Below are 18,687 nucleotides of genomic sequence, written 5' to 3' on the forward strand. Positions count from 1 at the left end.
GCCCTCCTGTGGTGAGACCTAATTTGAAGGCATCCAGACAGATACAAGTTACCTCTGCAACAAGCGTGTGAACCCTGCAGTCTTTGAGGTGCAGAAATTGCACCAACAAAAAGGCGCGGGAGGATGTTGCTCGCGCAGGGAGTAAGGAACACGTGTGGAGAGAACTCGGACTGTGCTCAGAGCCGGGTTTAGGCGTCACAGTGGGAATTCTCACTTTGTGTTTCATGTACGAGAGAGAAGCAAATGAGTCCCCAGCGCCTCATGCAAAATGATGCTGTGTTTTCATGTTCTGACTTGATTTGTTTGCAGGACTAACTGATCACGAAAGCGCCGCTAACAGGCCTGATGATTGGTGATGAAGACGCCTGGACGCTGGAGTTTTGGTGATATTTGATCTGCACCATTACTGTGCCCACGTGCACAACCGGTCAAACGTCTGGACACACCATCTCATTCAGTGTTTTTTTTTTTTTTATTATTTTTACTACTTTCTACATTTTATATACAGTCAGAAGACATTATATATGTGATGTAAGATGTATGGAATGATGTAGGAAAGAAAAAAGATAAATAACTCTAATGTATGTTATATTTTTTCTTTACTATACAATTCCATACATCTTGCTTCATGTCTTCCAAATATATATAAAATGTAGAAAGTGGTAAAAATAAATAAAAGTGGTAAAAATAAATGAATGAATAAATAAATAAATAACTTTGACAGGTGTTTAAATATATACTGAAGTGAAAGGTTTGGACACAGTTAATGTTTGTTTTTTTTTGTTTTTTTTTACATACACACAAAAGGCAGAAAGCAGTAAGATAAAGTAAAAAAACAAACAAACCATTGAATGAGATGATGTTTCCAAAGTTTGACTGGTCGTGTACATAAATTAAAATAACCATAATGCAATGGATTTGTACAGTTCCTTTAGAGATACCCAAAGTGCTTTACACTGCATTATTCACTCATTCCACACTCTGTAGTAGCAGTACGCAACTACTGTGGCCACAGCTGCCCTGGGCCACACGGACAGAAGCGAGGCTACACATCTGTGCCATCAGAAAGTCTTAACTATTTCCACAAATCAATTAATGTTATTCAGTTTTTGAATTTGCTACAGCAGTGTGCAAAATGTTCACTCTGTAGTAATTGTGTTAAAAACAGAAAACAGATCAAACAACAAAAACTATTGTTATTCCTTGGACATCCTAAAGGAGTAAATTTTATATATATTTAAAAAAAAAAAACATCAGCAACTATTTCTTTTAGTTTTAGTTTTACGTCAACTAGAAAACTTTCTCTTTTCATTGTTTGTGACAAAAATACATCAATAATTCAGAATATTTCATCTCAAGTATGAAGACCACAACAACACTTTTCTATTTTTCTATCCACTCCAACTCTGCATAGACAAAAGCCTCTGTATGTTCACTGTTAAGTTATATACGCCAAATGTACTGAAATGCCCATTCATACTGTGACGTGTTGTCGTTTTACCGGGTTGAGCAGCATGGTCAGAAAGAGCTCTCCTCCTCGGATGCTCTTGTCCAGCTCCTTGGGTCCTCCGGGATACTCCTTGTAGTAGATGGTGTGGGTAAACAAACCGCACGTCTGTCGAGGCAGCACCTGCATAAACAGAGCGGGGTTAGGCTACACCGCTGGAGCGTACAGTGAGTGTGCGCTCAGCCACTGTAAAGGTAGCAGACAGGTTAGCACTCCATCTGTGCTTTTTATAGCAATGGAAGTGTCTACTGGAAAGGACAAGCTATTTTTGAGCCATATGAAGGTTGGCATGGGGCACTGATCTTCTACATGAATGCTCCTATACTTAGAAGTCTGCCCAGTCCCACTAGTGTCAGCAGTGGCGGCACGAAGGCGTAAAGATCAACACAGGGATTTACAAAACCGCTGTTGGTCACATGGGCCCAAGAAATCAAAATGGATTTAAATATGATATGAACAGATGAACAGTGTCATCAGCATGCTATAAAGCGTTACAGGGAGTTGCATTTTCTCTGTAACGTTCTATTGATTGAGGAATATGAGCATGCAATCTCTCTAAGTCCAATAATGTTTAACCTTTAATCAGACATGAAACTGGAGCTTGAGACGTTTTATTGACAAATCAAAATCCAGCTTATGACTGCCAGCATTCGAACTCTGTGGGTTTGCATAAAAATTCTATCCACTTTGGGGATTGGATCATATAAGACAACATGTTCTACATTTAAATGATTAAATCAGTCAGAGAGTATTTGTTTAGACTTGCTATGTGGGTGCAGTAATAACAGTAGAAGTAATCAGCGGTGGAACATAAAGTACTCAACTAAAGTAGAAAATTCTAGGTATGTGTACTTTACTTAAACCAATTACAATGGGTGCTTTTTACTTTTACTTCACTACACTTGAGAGCAGTATCTGTACTTTCTACTCCAGTATCTTTTTGAACAAGTCTCAAAAGTAAAAGTATTTTTTCTTATCGTCTGAGACCTGCTGAAAAGACTGAGGGTTTATTTTTACCATGTTCATAGTTTGCGCAAACACAAAAATACAAATAAAAACAGCTGGGGAAAAAAAAAAAATCTATTCTGTTGTTTCTGTTGATCAAAATTCAGTGCAAATCTTTATCAAAATCACTACATTTAAAGCTTTACTAGATCTCAAAAAATACTTTAACTTTTTACTCTTTAAGTACAAACAGGTACTTTAATCCTTTTAGATTTTTTCATTTACTTTCACTTGAGTATTTTATTGCTCCAGGACCTGTACTTTTACTTAAGTAACAGAATTGAGTACTTCTTCTACCACTAGTAATTGTTTGTTATGTTGCAGATAGTTTTAGTTGAAATTGGAAACAAATGACAGTAATAATATACACTCACTCACTGTATATTTTTGTACTTTGACTCCTACTTCATAATACACATACATTTAAAGTATGAACACTCTCGAGGCCCTACTTCAGATACTTCTCCCACCTCTATTTGCCCCCAATAAAACTTTTCTGCTTTCACGCAAACACAAAGGGATTGGATTTGGACTGAAATTATTATTGGACAGAAAATTATTCTCAGGAATTAGCATTCTCCCAAAGAGGCTCCTTTTAAGTAGCGGGTGACAAATTTGAGCAAAGTCGCTGCATATGAAAGAGCGCCATTTGGCAGGATGTGAAGGGGGGGCACATTTCCATACAGCATAAATACTCAAGCACTCGATGCCAATCATTAACTGTTGTGTTTTTGGTTTCTCATTTTTATCCTCAAGAGGGCTTTCGCTCTTATTCTCGTCCCACTTTCTATATAAAGGCAATATCAATTTTGGTTAACGTCCACCGTTTCTGTTTTTGAATGTAACTGGGAATACAATTGGAGCGTGCACAATCAAAAGTAAAGTGAGAGGTACGTGCCAGGACAAGCGGAGATGCATGGACGAATAAGAACGCATTCTACTCACTATTATAATGGTAAATGGTCACAGCTACACAGCGCTTTTCCACCTTCAAGTCACTCAAAGCGCTATACATCAAGAAACCACTCAGCCATTCACACGCACATTCATACACCGGTGTACGCAGACACAGGGGGTGAGGTTGGTTAAGTGTCTTGCACAAGGACACAATGACAGTATTCATCTGTGGGTTGCTGGATCTGACCGCTCAACTAATGGTGTTTATATTGACCTTCAGATCAGTGGACAAACGCTCTACCAAATGAGCTACAGTCGCTAACAAACATCTATTTCGCCCTAATCCTGCAATGGTGAAAATTACACATAAACCAATATGCTTTTCTTAACTAATCACAACCACGTTTAATGAATTTAAACGTTCAAACACCGCCTCACAAACTGCCCAAACAAACACTTGAAGAAATAACAGAGGGACATTGATTCGCCAAAGTAACCATTTGCTGCTTTGTGGCTTAGGTTTAATGATGAAGAAATCAAATAACTTTATGCAGCGGATCAGCCTCCTACTAAAACCAAACGTTTGAAATATTTAATGAAATTATTCAAATTATATGTTTTTTTCTGTCTGAGGTCAATAAAATTATCAGCCTTAATTTGTGACTAATTCATTATCGATTTGCTTTGACCTCAGATGCCCTAGCGGTTCTTACTTTTTCTTTACTTTACTTTTGAGCTTGGGTCTGCCACAAAAAAGTCAACAAGCTCGTATTTCCTTGAGGTAAAAAATTTCGATCGGCGCAACCTACCAGACTACCAAAAGAAAACACTATTACAACAGAAATATGTCTTTCCTCTTCATTAACTTAATTAAAGATGCCGAGCGAGAAAGAGAGAGCGAAAGAAAGAAAGAAAACGAGGGCGTGCGGGCGGGGGTGGGGGGTCTTCATAGTGAACTCCTGGTGGAGCACTGTCAGCGTGAAATACTGAGTCACTGCGATATTGGTTTATCCATAAAACACGTGCGTACAGCTGAGCGAGAGAGGGAAGGCCACCAAGCACCGGCACAGACACTCAGCACTATTTCACCAAACCAATTATCCACACGGCCATAGCTCAAAGTGATATAGCGCATTTTAAAAAGAAATACACACGCACACACACATATGCACTAGCCATAGCTCAGTCTGATTTGTTCTGATAGTGCCGGCGTCCAGTGGGTGGCTCTCAATCGCCTGACGAAGACGCACTACACCAATTTTACAGCCTTAAGACAATCTCCTGTCCGACTCCGAGCAAACCTAGACAGACAGAGGCCGGGCGCGGACACAGGAGGGGGGGGAAAGGAAGGATGTTAATAGAACCAACAAAAGAAAGTGAAAGGTGAAGAAAAGTTGACGGATGGAGCGAGCGTTGCCGGAGTAACTCGAAAAAAGGTCCAGGTGGATGGTCGAGGAACTAAAAGCTGTTTCGAGGAAGGGCATTAATATTTAAACAGTGCTGCGTTTACAGTTTGGCGATGAGGTGGACTTAAAGAACAGTATGTAAAATGACTTATTTATTATCAAGGATTTTGGTAGAAGTTCAAGAAGTTATGGATTTAAGGTGGAATTTAGAGATTGGGATTGTGATGTCACATGATCAGAATTTTCACAAAGTCTATTGGATTCCTGTGTTCTGAACAAACTCCCCAATCCGCTCGATCTTCTGTGAATCCAAATCGCGCAGTTTCAAAACGATCCATGGCTTTTGCACAGGGGCGTTTTCTTTTCAAACCATCGGACAGCTGAATCAACTTCAGACTGAGCTTCGGTCTGAAAATTGTCTGTAGACATTTATAATTTTACTAGAAATGTGAAAAAGCACATTTTAGATAACCAAGTGTGTCGACATCAGGCTGGTTCGTTGGTACTGTTCTGTATTCACCGTAAAAACTTGCACATAATGATTTTTTTAATATTTGTATGGAAAGTAGCAGTAGCTAAGTCTGGTACAAATTATCTTTTCTTTTGTACGATTAATTAATTTGTACAAATAAAGAAAAAAAGAAAGTTTTGAGATGCCAAATATTAAGCATTTGGTAAAAATCATCACATTTTTATCCAGCACTTTTCCACCTTTAAGGCTCAAAGCACTTTACATCAAGGAATTATTCACACTCACACACCAATGTACACAGACACTGGGGTCAAGGTGGGTTAAGTGTCTTGCCCAAGGACATAACAACAGCCAACTGCTCAACCAATGATATTTATGTCAAGAGTGGGATTCGAACCGCCAACCTTCGGATCAGTGGACACTCGACCAGCTAAGCCACAGTGTGATACATTTCCTGACCTTTTGTTTACATGGTTTTTGCTGATGCATCTCTATGGACGATTGGGGCGCGTTGCTGTAAATGCAATGTTTTTAACCTTCGATCGACCTTTGAAAAATTGTTCGGAGAAACACTAAAGTCCTGAGTCATAAATGTTTTGGTTTTGAAAGAATAGGCACATCCTTCAGCCAGATGCTCCTGATGAAGATTGTGGATCAAGATTTTGGAGATCTCCACCATACTCCTGACAAGCTACCCTAGGAGCACTGAAAGATTAGTCCACTACAAAGGACACCACTCCCTGCAAGGAAAGTAAAGTATAGTTTTGTTATCTTATCTATAAAAAACATATTGAGGTGCTTATCTTATGAAATGCAACACAAGGATGAAAAATAGGAAAATTACATTTGTTGAAGTGCTTGAGTTTTACAACAAAAAACAAAACACAAAGCAGTGACCTCTGTGTGACTGAAGAACTAGGATGAACTCATGGTACAAGGAGCACATGCAGCTACAACGACAAGATGAGATCATTTGGTTCCAAATTCCAGTGTTGCAATGAAAAGGTCAAGAATAGGAAGTAAAATGGAAATACAGTTGTCCCTCGTTATAATGCGGTTCACCTTTCGTGGTCTCGCTGTTTCGTGGATTTATTTTTTTTTCACAGTGTATGAGCATGCATTGTGTTCTGCGTCCTGATTGGCTGTTGGACTGTAGACCATTATCCATCAGTCTCCTCCGTGCCATGTCTCAGAACAGTACAGAATGTGTTCAGACAAATTTACATAAATCTTGGATCACAGTGTGACTATGAAGTGCTGTATGTTTGTCGATGAAACGTTCTGCACCGACAAATTTCAGAAACACTTTGGACTTGTGTTTCTGTGCACGGAGAGGCGCCTCTGTGGATACCACTGGAGCAGAGACACGTGAACAACACATTTAAAGAGATCATCAAGGAAGAGAGATATAATATATGAAGGTTTGAACTTTGAGAGTGTTTAGACAAGAGAGAAATGTAAGAAAATGTTAATGCCTGTGTGAGAAAAGTGTATAAGGAGTGGTGAGGAGTTTTACAGCTGCATATAGAATAGTTGTACAAAATAAAGCTGATACTTCGCGGGTTTCGCCTATTGCCGGTTATTTTTAGAACGTAACCCCCACGATAAACCAGGGACCACTGAATGTCATGAAAAATGTAGATAGACAACTATGAAAACATAAAAAAATACACTTAAATCTAGCTAATCTAATAGGGATTGGACAAGACACGAAATTGGGTCCACAAACTGCTTTACACCAAGGAACCACCCACCGATTCAAACACCAGCGTAGGCAAACACAAGGACCCAGGTGGGTTAAGTGTCTTGTCCAAGGACACAACGACAGCACTCATCTTTGGGAGCCAGAATTGCACCAACAACCTGTGAGTCAGTGGGTCTCACCGCTCAACCAACGATGTTTGACGGATTCGGATCAGTGGACGAACGCTCTACCAAAATGTGTAAAAATAATGATAAGGTAATGAAATATAACACAGTGTCTTGACCTCATCGTAGAAGGACTGAACTGCTAACCACTCTGCCACAGCCGCTCAATAAAACATGCTCGATACTGAATAATCCTGATATTAATATGAGTGATACCACCCAGTCCATTGATATACACTTTTTACTAATGGACAGCGACAGGGTGACAATACATCATTATAATTTACATCTATGCTTGACAGAGGGCACCCAATCATAACCTCTCCATGGGGACTATCACAAGTGCAATACAAAGTACACACTGATTAACAAGCGCAGTATTGTAAGTAAGCCTCCAGGGACACGCGGGGCACATGTGTACAGAATAACCAGCCACATTCGGTGTGTATTCACATAGCTCCAAACATGAACAACACTATGAACAAAAGGCTTTACTTTAGCCGTGGGATTGGGTCTGATTTGCATACGTCCTTGTTCCTTTTCCTGTGGGATCTTGCAGCATGGACAACATTTACTAAAGTTACTGAAGTTTTCCAGCGAAGAGTCATCTGCATTTGTTTCAAGGCTCCGGAAAGCACTTGTGAATATTTCTTCGAGGATTTATTTATGTATTGTACTGTTTTCATCACTTCAAACTCTTAACTCTTTTGTTCTAATCTGATGTAAGGCACTTGTTTTTCTTCTCCTTCTTCCATTGTTTAAAAATGAGTTATTATATTCGTTGGGCGACAATGGGATTTGGATTTCCCGGTGGTGGTTGATTTGGTTGAGTTTGTGATTAAAAAACGTAAACCTGAGAATTTATCATATTTTGTTTATTCATTAGCAACAAGTGTAAAATTAGTTAAATGTGTGCAGTGTGTTTACAATGAGACAATCAACAGGCTTTTAGTAAAGATTTAATGTAATTACAAGAGCGATATAAAGTCTTTTTATTTATTTCTACTTTTTCTTGTCCCAAATCTCTTCAAGTCTTTTGTCATGAGTCATATCGCACATTTTGTTCTTTACCCCCTTTGTGGCCTTTCATTTCCTTCCTCAGTCTGAAACATGCTTTTATGGTGAGCCCTGTGGTTTAATGCACTGCATAATGTCGCGTATTGTTATTATTATTGATCATGTATAATAACAAATCTAGACGTGTCAAACTGTCAGCTTGCAATTAAGGCAGAAGAATACTCCCGTCGATCAAAAACGCCTCGACAAGATGTGAAACAAAAGCACATTTCTGAACTGATTAGGAATTTGACGAATGGTAATTTTAGTGTCAGGCAGTGATTGGTTCTTTTGTCAATAGAGGCACCATTGTACAAAGTGACAAAAGCTTTGAATGACAAGCGATGAAGAGGAATGACGAAGGAGCAAGAGACGGAGCCAGAATCCAAAATGGCTGACAATAGTTTTATTGTAGCAAACAATTACTAATGAATTATTAATCAAATATGAAGCTAGAGGTTAGGGTGTTCTGGTTACAAGGGCTGAGTCTGACACACGAGTCACACAGAGAAACGCATTAGACTGTGATTAAATATTGAATCAGTGCAAGACTTGAGATTGTATGTCGAGACAAGGTCAAAGATGTCCTCCCACACATGTGCCCCCTGCACACATGGCCAACAGAGAATGTACCTATGTGCCCCCTGCACACACGACCAACAGAGAAAGTAACTATGTGCCCACTGCACACACGACCAACAGAGAAAGTAACTATGTGCCCCCTGCACACACGACCAACAGAGAATGTAACTATGTGCCCCCTGCACACATGACTAACAGAGAAAGTAACTATGTGCCCCCTGCACACACGACCAACAGAGAATGTAAGTATGTGCCTCCTGCACACACGACCAACAGAGAATGTAACTATTTGCCCCCTGCACACATGACCAACATAGAATGTAACTATGTACCTCCTGCACACATGACCAACAGAGACAGTGTGACTATGTGCCCCCTGCACACATGACCAACAGAGAATGTGACTATGTGCCCCCTGCACACACGACCAACAGAGAATGTAACTATGTGCCCCCTGCACACATGACCAATAGAGAATGTAACTATGTGCCCACTGCACACACGACCAACAGAGAATGTAACTATGTGCCTCCTGCACACACGACCAACAGAGACAGTGTGACTATGTGCCCCCTGCACACACAACCAACAGAGAATGTAACTATGTGCCCCCTGCACACATGACCAACAGAGAATGTAACTATGTGCCCCCTGCACACATGACCAATAGAGAATGTAACTATGTGCCTCCTGCACACACGACCAACAGAGACAGTGTGACTATGTGCCCCCTGCACACAAGACCAACAGAGAATGTAACTATGTGCCCCCTGCACACATGACCAATAGAGAATGTAACTATGTGCCTCCTGCACACACGACCAACAGAGACAGTGTGACTATGTGCCCCCTGCACACAAGACCAACAGAGAATGTAACTATGTGCCCCCTGCACACATGACCAACAGAGAATGTGACTATGTGCCCCCTGCACACATGACCAACAGAGAATGTAACTATGCGTCCCCTGCACACACGACCATCAGAGAAAGTAACTATGCGCCCCCTGCACACACGACCAACAGAGAATGTAACTATGCGCCCCCTGCACACACGACCAACAGAGGATGTAACTATGTGCCCCCTGCACACACGATCAACAGAGAATGTAACTATGTGCCCCCTGCACACACGACCAACAGAGAATGTAACTATGTGCCCCCTGCACACACGACCAACGGGGAGAATGTAACTATGCATCTCCAAAGGTTTGATTTTCTCACTTCAGTGCTGTTAGTATCGTCAATTTCATACAAAACTGATCATACTATAAAATGTTCAAAAGGTGTAAACAGAAGTAAAAATACTTATGACAGCTTCATTTTTGCTTTTATGTTTTACACACGTTTACAGGCATTTTTGTGTGTATTATTGTGTAAGTGAAATAGCACTGATCCATACACACACCCAAGTGTCAAGTGTATAACCCTAACCATAACCCATGCACGCATGCACACACACACACACACACACACCCACGCACACCACGTGTGTGATGTATTTGTAGACATAATAATAATTCAAAACCACCAAACAAAACGGACTTATTTAGCTCTGTTGTTGGCTTCATTACAGTGACCCTGTCTCCTAAAGCCTAATACGATTACAACTATTAACACTAAGATATTTGTGCAGTGCAGCACATATAGAGAAGACACAGTGCCCACATGCATGTGGCAGCTTCATTAAAAACTACATAACACAGACTTGTGTGCAGGGGACACTGCCATAGAGCTGACTGCATATTAATATGAAGTGTTTCAAATGTAATTTGAATCATTTAGAAGTGCTATAAATGTCTTAGCCTTCTGTATGTCTCTATGTGAAGACGTCTCAGTAGACCTGCTTACATTGTTAATTACTTAACTTATGAAACTACAAACTATATTTTAAGCCCTTGTGGCAGAATATGTGCATAAATAGTATTTTCTTTCTGTCTAACTCATATCAGTTACTTATTTTTGGTGAAGGTACAACACCACACATGAATCAAACATGCAGCTATTTATACTTTATACCTGATTGTGTAAATTTAAAGTTCAGTAGTAAAACTATTTCCTCTTTAGGGCACTGCCTCCATAGCGTTGCAGTTGGTTTATTATTGTATATGTGGCCATGCTGTGTGCAGATAAGGCCTATGAGTTTGTGGTGGTTAATAACAGCCCAGGGCCTTTAGCAGCTGTTTGTATGCTCACCATGATGTTGTTGTGGATGAAGCCTTTGCGATAGCGTGCAGGTTTGAGGTGGGGGTACTCCTCGGTGCTGGTGACCCGGATGTTCCACACCCTCCTCCAGGCCTCGTACAGCTGCATGTGCACCGGGTAGACCCCCGAGTGGTGAGGGGCCACGGCATAGCCCATGTCCACGGGGATGTTGTGCTCCTAAATAAAGAGAACACCATTAGAGCTGTGTTCATACATAGGAGAGGCAGACCTATGATAAAACACTGACTCCAGCACATCTGACCTTGTACACGGAGCACGTGGCTCACAGCCTTCAGGTGCAATTAAAACTGTGATTACATTTGTGTGTGAGGATGGGTACTTCCATATGTCTACATTAAATCAGCAGTAATTATGGATTTGGACAAGACAAATGAGAGACATATATATATATATATATATATATATATATATATATATATATATATATATATATATATATATATATATATATATATATATATATATATATATATATATATATATATATATATATATATATATATATATATATATTTATTTATTTATTTATTTATTTATTTATTTATTTTTTCAAAACATGTTATGACTGTATGTGTTTACCTAGAGCAACAGGTAAAGAGGCAGAACTGATGCCTTGTTCACAAATAAGAGTTTCTGGTTCAATCTCAGCAAACTCCACTTGCCATTGTCCTTAAAGGTCCTATAATACACTTTTGTCTGATCTATGCTATAATGTTATTCCATCATCACACACTGACCTGGAGTTGTGATTTGTTTCATTCACACATGTTTAACACACAAACCTTGCAAACACAAAACACCCCGTTCCACCTTGTGATGTCATGTGGTGATACAGGAAGTGCAAAGTCCATCTGGAATCTAAGCTACAATGTGTTAAACTCTTCTATCACCTTTAAGTGACAGTTTAATGTCAGATGTGGACACCAGGACCTTGTAGAGAGAAAAAAAAAAAAGTATTATGACCTAGACAACCCAAAATACGTTGTCCTCAAATGTGAATGCCAGGTCCTAGGACAAAAAAAAGGTAGAAGGAGCTGTAAAAAATGTTTAAAATTACCACTCCTCAACATCACAAAGTGGAAAAGAGCATTTTGAGCTTTTGACATACACAGACTAATAGTACAGGATTACAGAAATGTGTGAATAAAACAAAACATAACTCCTGCTGTGTTTTTGACAGTAACATCTTTATGATAAAAATGACCCAACAGAAAGAAACGCCACTAAACAATATAGTGAAGCCAACTGCAGGGACACACAATTTGAACATTGAGAGCTCACGTGCTGCCTTCTGATCTACACATAAATGAGGGAATAAGCCGTAATCCATTCTTTTATCAGTATTGTTCACATATACTAAGTTGAACAATACTAATAATGGAAGTTGTTGAAGCTGAAATTACTCTAACAATTGCTGTAATACTATGTCACAACGGGATACCTGATTTTCACACCGCGGAAGGAGGAAGTAAATCTGCCCAATTTGTCTGTAGCGCTCACAAAACCCTTTAGCACATTGTTAATATCCACATGTATTAATTTCCAGGTGTGTTTTCAGATGGTGGGTGGACCACACGAGTGCAGGAAATCAGAGCACTTCTTTAGACAGTACGTACTTTCGGGTTGACGAGAAATAAAAATACTGTATTATTAACTTATTTTGTCACCTAGTGTTGCTCTTATAATGTATTTTAACAACGCAAAAATATGTTTAACTCGGAAATACAAATGCAACTTAAGTAAACACAGATCTGACCTTGTGCAGAGCGTGTGAACTGCTCTCTGGCCTTCATGTGGGAATTAAAAAAAAGCATGTGTAAATATGTTTGCGTGTGTGTGTGTGTGGATCCCGGGTACATCTTCCAGACTGATGGTACTGTCCTTGGTGCTGACACACTCCCACACACTCCATCCACAGCAGCAGGGCATGATGGGATAGCAGATGTGTGCGAGAGGTTAGGGATCACTGTTTACGAGCGCACTCACCTTCGGCAAATGCGCGCCGGGGCCCTCGCGTTTTATTATTAGTGTGACGTGACGATCTATTACGTTCATGTGAATCACTAACAAAGGCGCATAGGAGCGACGGTAGCACTTGACATCACGCGCTACGGCTTAATCAGGAAATAAACAGGGCCCGGGCGTGGCTGCTTTGTTAACACATGACACGTTATGTTCTATCAAGTTTTAGACAAAAACAATGGATTTTGTTTTGAGGGACTTTTTGACCCCATGTCCATCCGCTGTAAAACCACTTTGCGTTGGTGATTACATAGCACGTACATAGTGTTAGTCGTTTTTGATGTTCTGGGAGTGATTTTTTTAAGCTAATTTACAAACTCTACTTGATAAAAATGTGCAAACATAAAGCAGATTTTCAGATGCTGGGATTTACTAAAAGATTAAGATTTTAATTAGTAAACGGAAATACGTGGTTGAAGACGAGGTGACGTTCGCTGTCAAAACAAGAATGTTGGTGGAGCTTTGGGTACTTTTTCCCCGCCTGATATTAGTCATATTTTTATACAGAAATGAGTGTGACTGAGTTATGAACTGAACAATTCACAGTTCACAACTTAAGAAGAATAGAGGAAGTCATAGGTGTTGGAGTAGTTGCAATAGTTATGCAGCAATAGATAAATGTTGTCTCACAGGGAAAGTGTTTGGACATGTCCCATCGGGAGGAGGCCCCGGGAAACACCCAAGACACGCTGGAGGGACTATGTCTCTCGGCTGGCCCGGAAACTCCACGGCTAGTTTGAGAGAAGTCCAAGCTTAGACTGCTGCCCCGCGACCCGGATAAGCGGCAGAAAATGGATGGAAATGGATGTATGGAAATTAAATGCAGACTACAGTCATCAATTCATACATAATTATCACTGCAAACAAAATTTCAGTTTGTCGAGGCAACACTAGCGCCTCTTTTATAACCCTCAGTAAATGAAAGTTGTGAAAAATGAACAGTACTGATTAAGTCAAAGGCCAAAAATAACAGAAAGAACTGACAATTGCCGTGAGCCACAAATGTCCTTGAAGTAAAAGGCAATCACAAGAAGAAGAAGAAGTCTGATTAAAAGTACAGTGCAGACAGAGGAGAAGAGACAGCTGCGTTAGACACATGTGTGGAGGATCTGTCTCACCAGAGCAAACTGCTTGTTGAGAACCATCTGGTCCAGCAGAGACGACTCATTGTGGAAAAGGTGCGGCTGCATATGGCTCCACATATGAGGGAACCACCAGAACTCATCCACGTATCGCAACAGCAAATCGTCTCCCTCGTCCTCCTGCACCGTGCCTGAGAACACAAGCGCACAAAGGAAGAAATCAAACTAAAATAAAGCATATGTTGTACCAAAAACACAGCCTCGTGCACAGAATGCCTCATAACATAAATATTCCCCACACTGTATCAGCTTTCATCTCACTTAAAATATGTTCAGAAAGAGATTTTGCCTTGTTATTTGAAATTCATTTTTGCTATTAAGAAAATCAATACTATCTGCCCTCGCTAACCACAGAACGCAAAGAATCAGAATAATACATCAGAAGTCATAAATATTCTCGGAGAAAGTGTGGGAAAATCTGTTCTGTAGAAAGAGTCATGATTGTCTTACGTGTTGTTTAAAAACAACAACAAAAAAAACAAAAACTGATTTAATATACAGTAAGAGTATTTTGTCCTACTGAGTAAATTTGACCACTTCTGTTACTGTAATCAGTGGTTGTCAACCTGGGGGACGTGGACCTTTGTGGTACGTCAGAGACTGCAAGAGGCCGCGAGAGCATCACATCATCGCACATATTATTTTGGCTAATTAAAAACCATTATATTGCTGCTTTTTGTTGTCTTTTTTCTGAACCAAATAGCTGTTTTAAAGAATATTTTTTTACCATGTGATGCATTTATGGGGAGATCTGGCAAGTTTCCAGTAGAAGGTGGAGGAGCTTCAAGGAAAAAAGGTTGGGCTGAGAGCATTTGAAGTAAAAATATTCAGACAAAAAGTGATACTGTTCATGTTTACCAGTACTAACAGGATAAAATATAACCTTTTTATACTGACATGATACCAAGTCAAGTCTGAATTATAATGTTAAAAGAAATGAAATCTTGAACTACTTGTTATTGACCTCAGTTTATCGATAAAAAAAAAGTAAATCCTTAGCGACCCGACAGATCGAGAGGAGCCATTTACAGCGTTGGAAACAGATGATAAAATTGAGCATACTGCACCTGTGTGGTAAAATTTCCCCGAGAAGCCCAAGTTGAAGGTAAAGTTGGAGATCTGAGAGCGCAGCTGTTTCTGAGTTTCAAGGAGAGCCTGCGGACAGATAAACAAATATCAGTGCTCTCAATGTCTGCTATTTACAGTAAACACTATTTCAGTAAAATACAACCCATATGGTGGATGTGTGGGGACACCGCACACTGCTTTACATTACAACAAGTCTGTGTCGTTATTTACGTCCATTGTAGGCTGTGCTACATTTTACATCTTCTCAATTACAGAATGGGCTCATAAAAGTAAAAAAAAAAAAAACCCACTGTTTTACTTGAGAAGATTGTTCAGTGAAATAGAGCTCATTTTGAGGATTGCATTTTGTTTTGTCATGTTAAAAATTGAAAATACTAATCACAGACGTTTAACGTTACCATAATCATATTTCATATTCCTATTTCTTCCTCCAAAGCCTGAGCTGCACATGTTTTTACTGACAGAGGATTGGCTTTAGACTCCTCAATTAAACAGACCCCATCTGATCATTGATGATTAGACATGACAGAATCTCCATCTTAATTAAGCCTGACTCCAGAGACACAGGAGGGATCCAGCTCAACAACTACCAACTAGTTGTATTTTTAGGTCTGCACCGATCCAGCTTTTTGAGTTCTGATACTGTTTCCGATACCACAGCTTTAAGTATTTGCCGATACTCGATATCAGCAGATACCAGTGTAGAGACTGATAACAGCATTTATTTCCTTAAAACTAAACTAAAATAAGCCAGAGCTGATCCAAATGTGTGATGTAACTGTTATTTTTCCTTAAGTAACTACAGAACAACCTTGTGTAAATATTAACCTATTAAATAAGTTCAAACATTATGAGAGTTTCTGGGCCGACTCTGCCCAGTAAATGACAGTTTTATTACATGAATGTCTATGTCCAACCAGAATATCCGCTCAACTGATATTTAGAAGTTGAATCTCTTATATTGCTGCTTTTTGTTGTCTTTTTTTCTGAAACAAATAGCTGTTTTGAAGAATAATGTTTGATCATATGATGCATTTGTGGGGAGATAATTAGAAGCCGAATCTCGATCCAGCAAATTTGTAAGTATCAGTGCCGATACCCAATACCAGTTTGGATCAGTCCTTCCTGAGTATTTTTAATGCTTCAATTTTCCATTATAGGAGTAATAACAGTTTCAAGTGAGGGCACACCGGTTGCAAAGTAACAGTAAAAAGGCAATTTTGACTAGTGTCCAAGAAGCGTATCCCATTGACTTTTGATGACACTTAAAGTCTGTTTCCGATAGTCAAATCAGGATTTCTTCACTTTATTTAACAGCTTCATTAGTTTACTGGCCTTTAAACAAAGACTCTGTAATGAGTGTTAACTAAAGAGCTGCGCACACACGCTCTCACACACCAACAGTAATGCCAGTTAATGAAGGTCAGTGCATTAGTAGCCTCTGGAGGGTGGACTAATAACCCCACCCTCCCCATACACACTCTTCCTCTTCCTCTCATCACTCCCTCCATCCGGCCTTAACACTAACCGAAGCCTCGCGTCCCTCTTTCCCTCTGCCCACCTCCCCCCTCCCCCTCTCAACCTCCATCTCTCGCTGGCTCGCTCCGTGAAAATGTCACATTCTCTGGAGACGGCTCTGTTCTAATTTGAAAGGAAGGCTGAAGCAGCACAGTGGAAAGATCTCTCTCTCTCCATCTCTCACTCACCCGTCTACAACTCTTGCGTCTCTCTCACACAAACCATCGTCTTGCCATCGCTGCACTTTGCACTGTTTGCGCCGGCAAAATTTGTTTATTTTGAAAACTGGGGAATATTAAGAGAATGTGCCTGTGATTTGCTGCTTTAGTGGGGCATCTCAGACATGGCACATTTAACAGATTTTAGAGAGCTGACTCCAGTGGTTCCTGCGGTCCATCCACTCTCACCTTATGTGTGTGCTCTAGATACACAAACGCCAACACTCTGCATTGTCTTCATTAGGCCTAATCTAATGGTGTGGAATATGGCAGCATACTGACAGATGTGCACCGCTCCCTAATCTGATCCCCTGTCTCCCCTCTTACCACTTCCTCTACATCTTAACACGCACACGCACACACACACGCCCCAAATGTGAGGATTCAAAGGACTTAAGAATAAAATTAAGTTTGTAGCTGAGTGCTTTGCATGGTAACTCAATATACATTCCCCGATGCACTTGGTCCAAATGCATTATTAACGTGCGCGTGCTATCTGTGGAAGCCGCCGCAGGTTTGTGTCCAAGAGGGTGCCGGATTCGTTTAAACAGCTCATTTGTATTCCGCAGCCTTGATGTGCATAGCAGGAAAGTGGGCAGCCGTGTAGGGGTCTGAGCTGGGGTTGCCAGTGCTAGTGTTTGCGGAGGTATAGGGCGACCCGGGAAGCCCAAGACCTCCAGCTGTCTCCCGAACATCTTACACCTTTATTTCTCCGTGTAGTATTCTTATAATCATTTACACAGGTGTTAGTGAGACGTCATGGAGAGGTACTTGACAGGAAAGGCAGGTCGTGATCCATTCGAAAGACGATTTGAAAATACTGACATTAAGTGACTCGATGTGAAAAGAGAATAAGAAGCGAGCGTTAATGACTCTCTGGCAGTGTGAGCAAACATTTAGAGGAGCAGATTGTAGTATTGCTTTTACCAATAGATGCATAAGATGTGAGATGAGATATGATAAAATGCAGTTTAGTTTACTGATACAAATATGTAAATTATTGCACAAGTTTTAAAATATTCAAAAATTGGGATGTGGAATTTGCATTTGCATGTGAATTTTTGCACGATGCTAACCAGGATGTCAGTCACAAAAAGAAACAGGGGTGTAGCACAAAATTCTGGGGTGTATACAAGCGGCAGTAGCTCAGTTGGTAGCGAGAAGGTTGATGGTTTGACTCCCTTTCTCGACATAAATATCATTGGTTTACTTCTCACAGATAAATGCTGTGATTGTGTCCTTGTCCTTATGCTAAGACACTTAACCCACTTTGCTCTCAGTGTCTGCGTCCACCGGTGTATGAATGTGTTTGTGAATGGATGAGTAGGTTCCTTGATGTAAAGTGCTTTGAGTGCCTTGAAGGTTAAAAAAGCGTGGTATAAAAATGGGGCCATTTACCATTTACAGGTTCAAGCATGTTCTCCGTATGTGAACTTACAGGCTTTTTGAGGGCAATGACTTGCGCTTTACCACCCAGACCGACGCCCCTGTTTGCACTTAAAAAATAGTTTTACAAAAATAACCATACTGTATCCAGGCACAGTTATCCATTTTAATTCAAAAAGTGTAAAGAGCCACTAAACCATAGCAGACATAATGAGAATATTCATCATTTAAAGACAGTAAGCCAAAGCCCAAATCCTACAGACCAAATTGAAACGGTAAAATAATATAAAGCC

At 40.1% G+C, this 18,687-nt stretch overlaps 1 protein-coding gene across 2 annotated transcripts in view; it reads right to left on the minus strand.

Annotated features, from left to right (window-relative positions):
• The window catches only part of ndst3 (N-deacetylase/N-sulfotransferase (heparan glucosaminyl) 3), a 67,672-nt gene that overhangs the window by 36,110 nt on the left and 12,875 nt on the right, over positions 1-18,687 (minus strand). For both annotated transcript variants that reach the window (XM_033972580.2, XM_033972587.2), the window contains exons 3-6: positions 15,251-15,338; positions 14,160-14,314; positions 10,990-11,175; positions 1,502-1,630 (exon numbers count right to left, since the gene is read on the minus strand). In XM_033972580.2, coding sequence (XP_033828471.1) covers positions 1,502-1,630; positions 10,990-11,175; positions 14,160-14,314; positions 15,251-15,338 — 558 coding nt within the window. The remainder of the gene's footprint in view (positions 1-1,501; positions 1,631-10,989; positions 11,176-14,159; positions 14,315-15,250; positions 15,339-18,687) is intronic.

Source organism: Periophthalmus magnuspinnatus, chromosome 1 (assembly GCF_009829125.3).
Source record: "Periophthalmus magnuspinnatus isolate fPerMag1 chromosome 1, fPerMag1.2.pri, whole genome shotgun sequence".
NCBI classification, from domain to species: domain Eukaryota; kingdom Metazoa; phylum Chordata; class Actinopteri; order Gobiiformes; family Gobiidae; genus Periophthalmus; species Periophthalmus magnuspinnatus.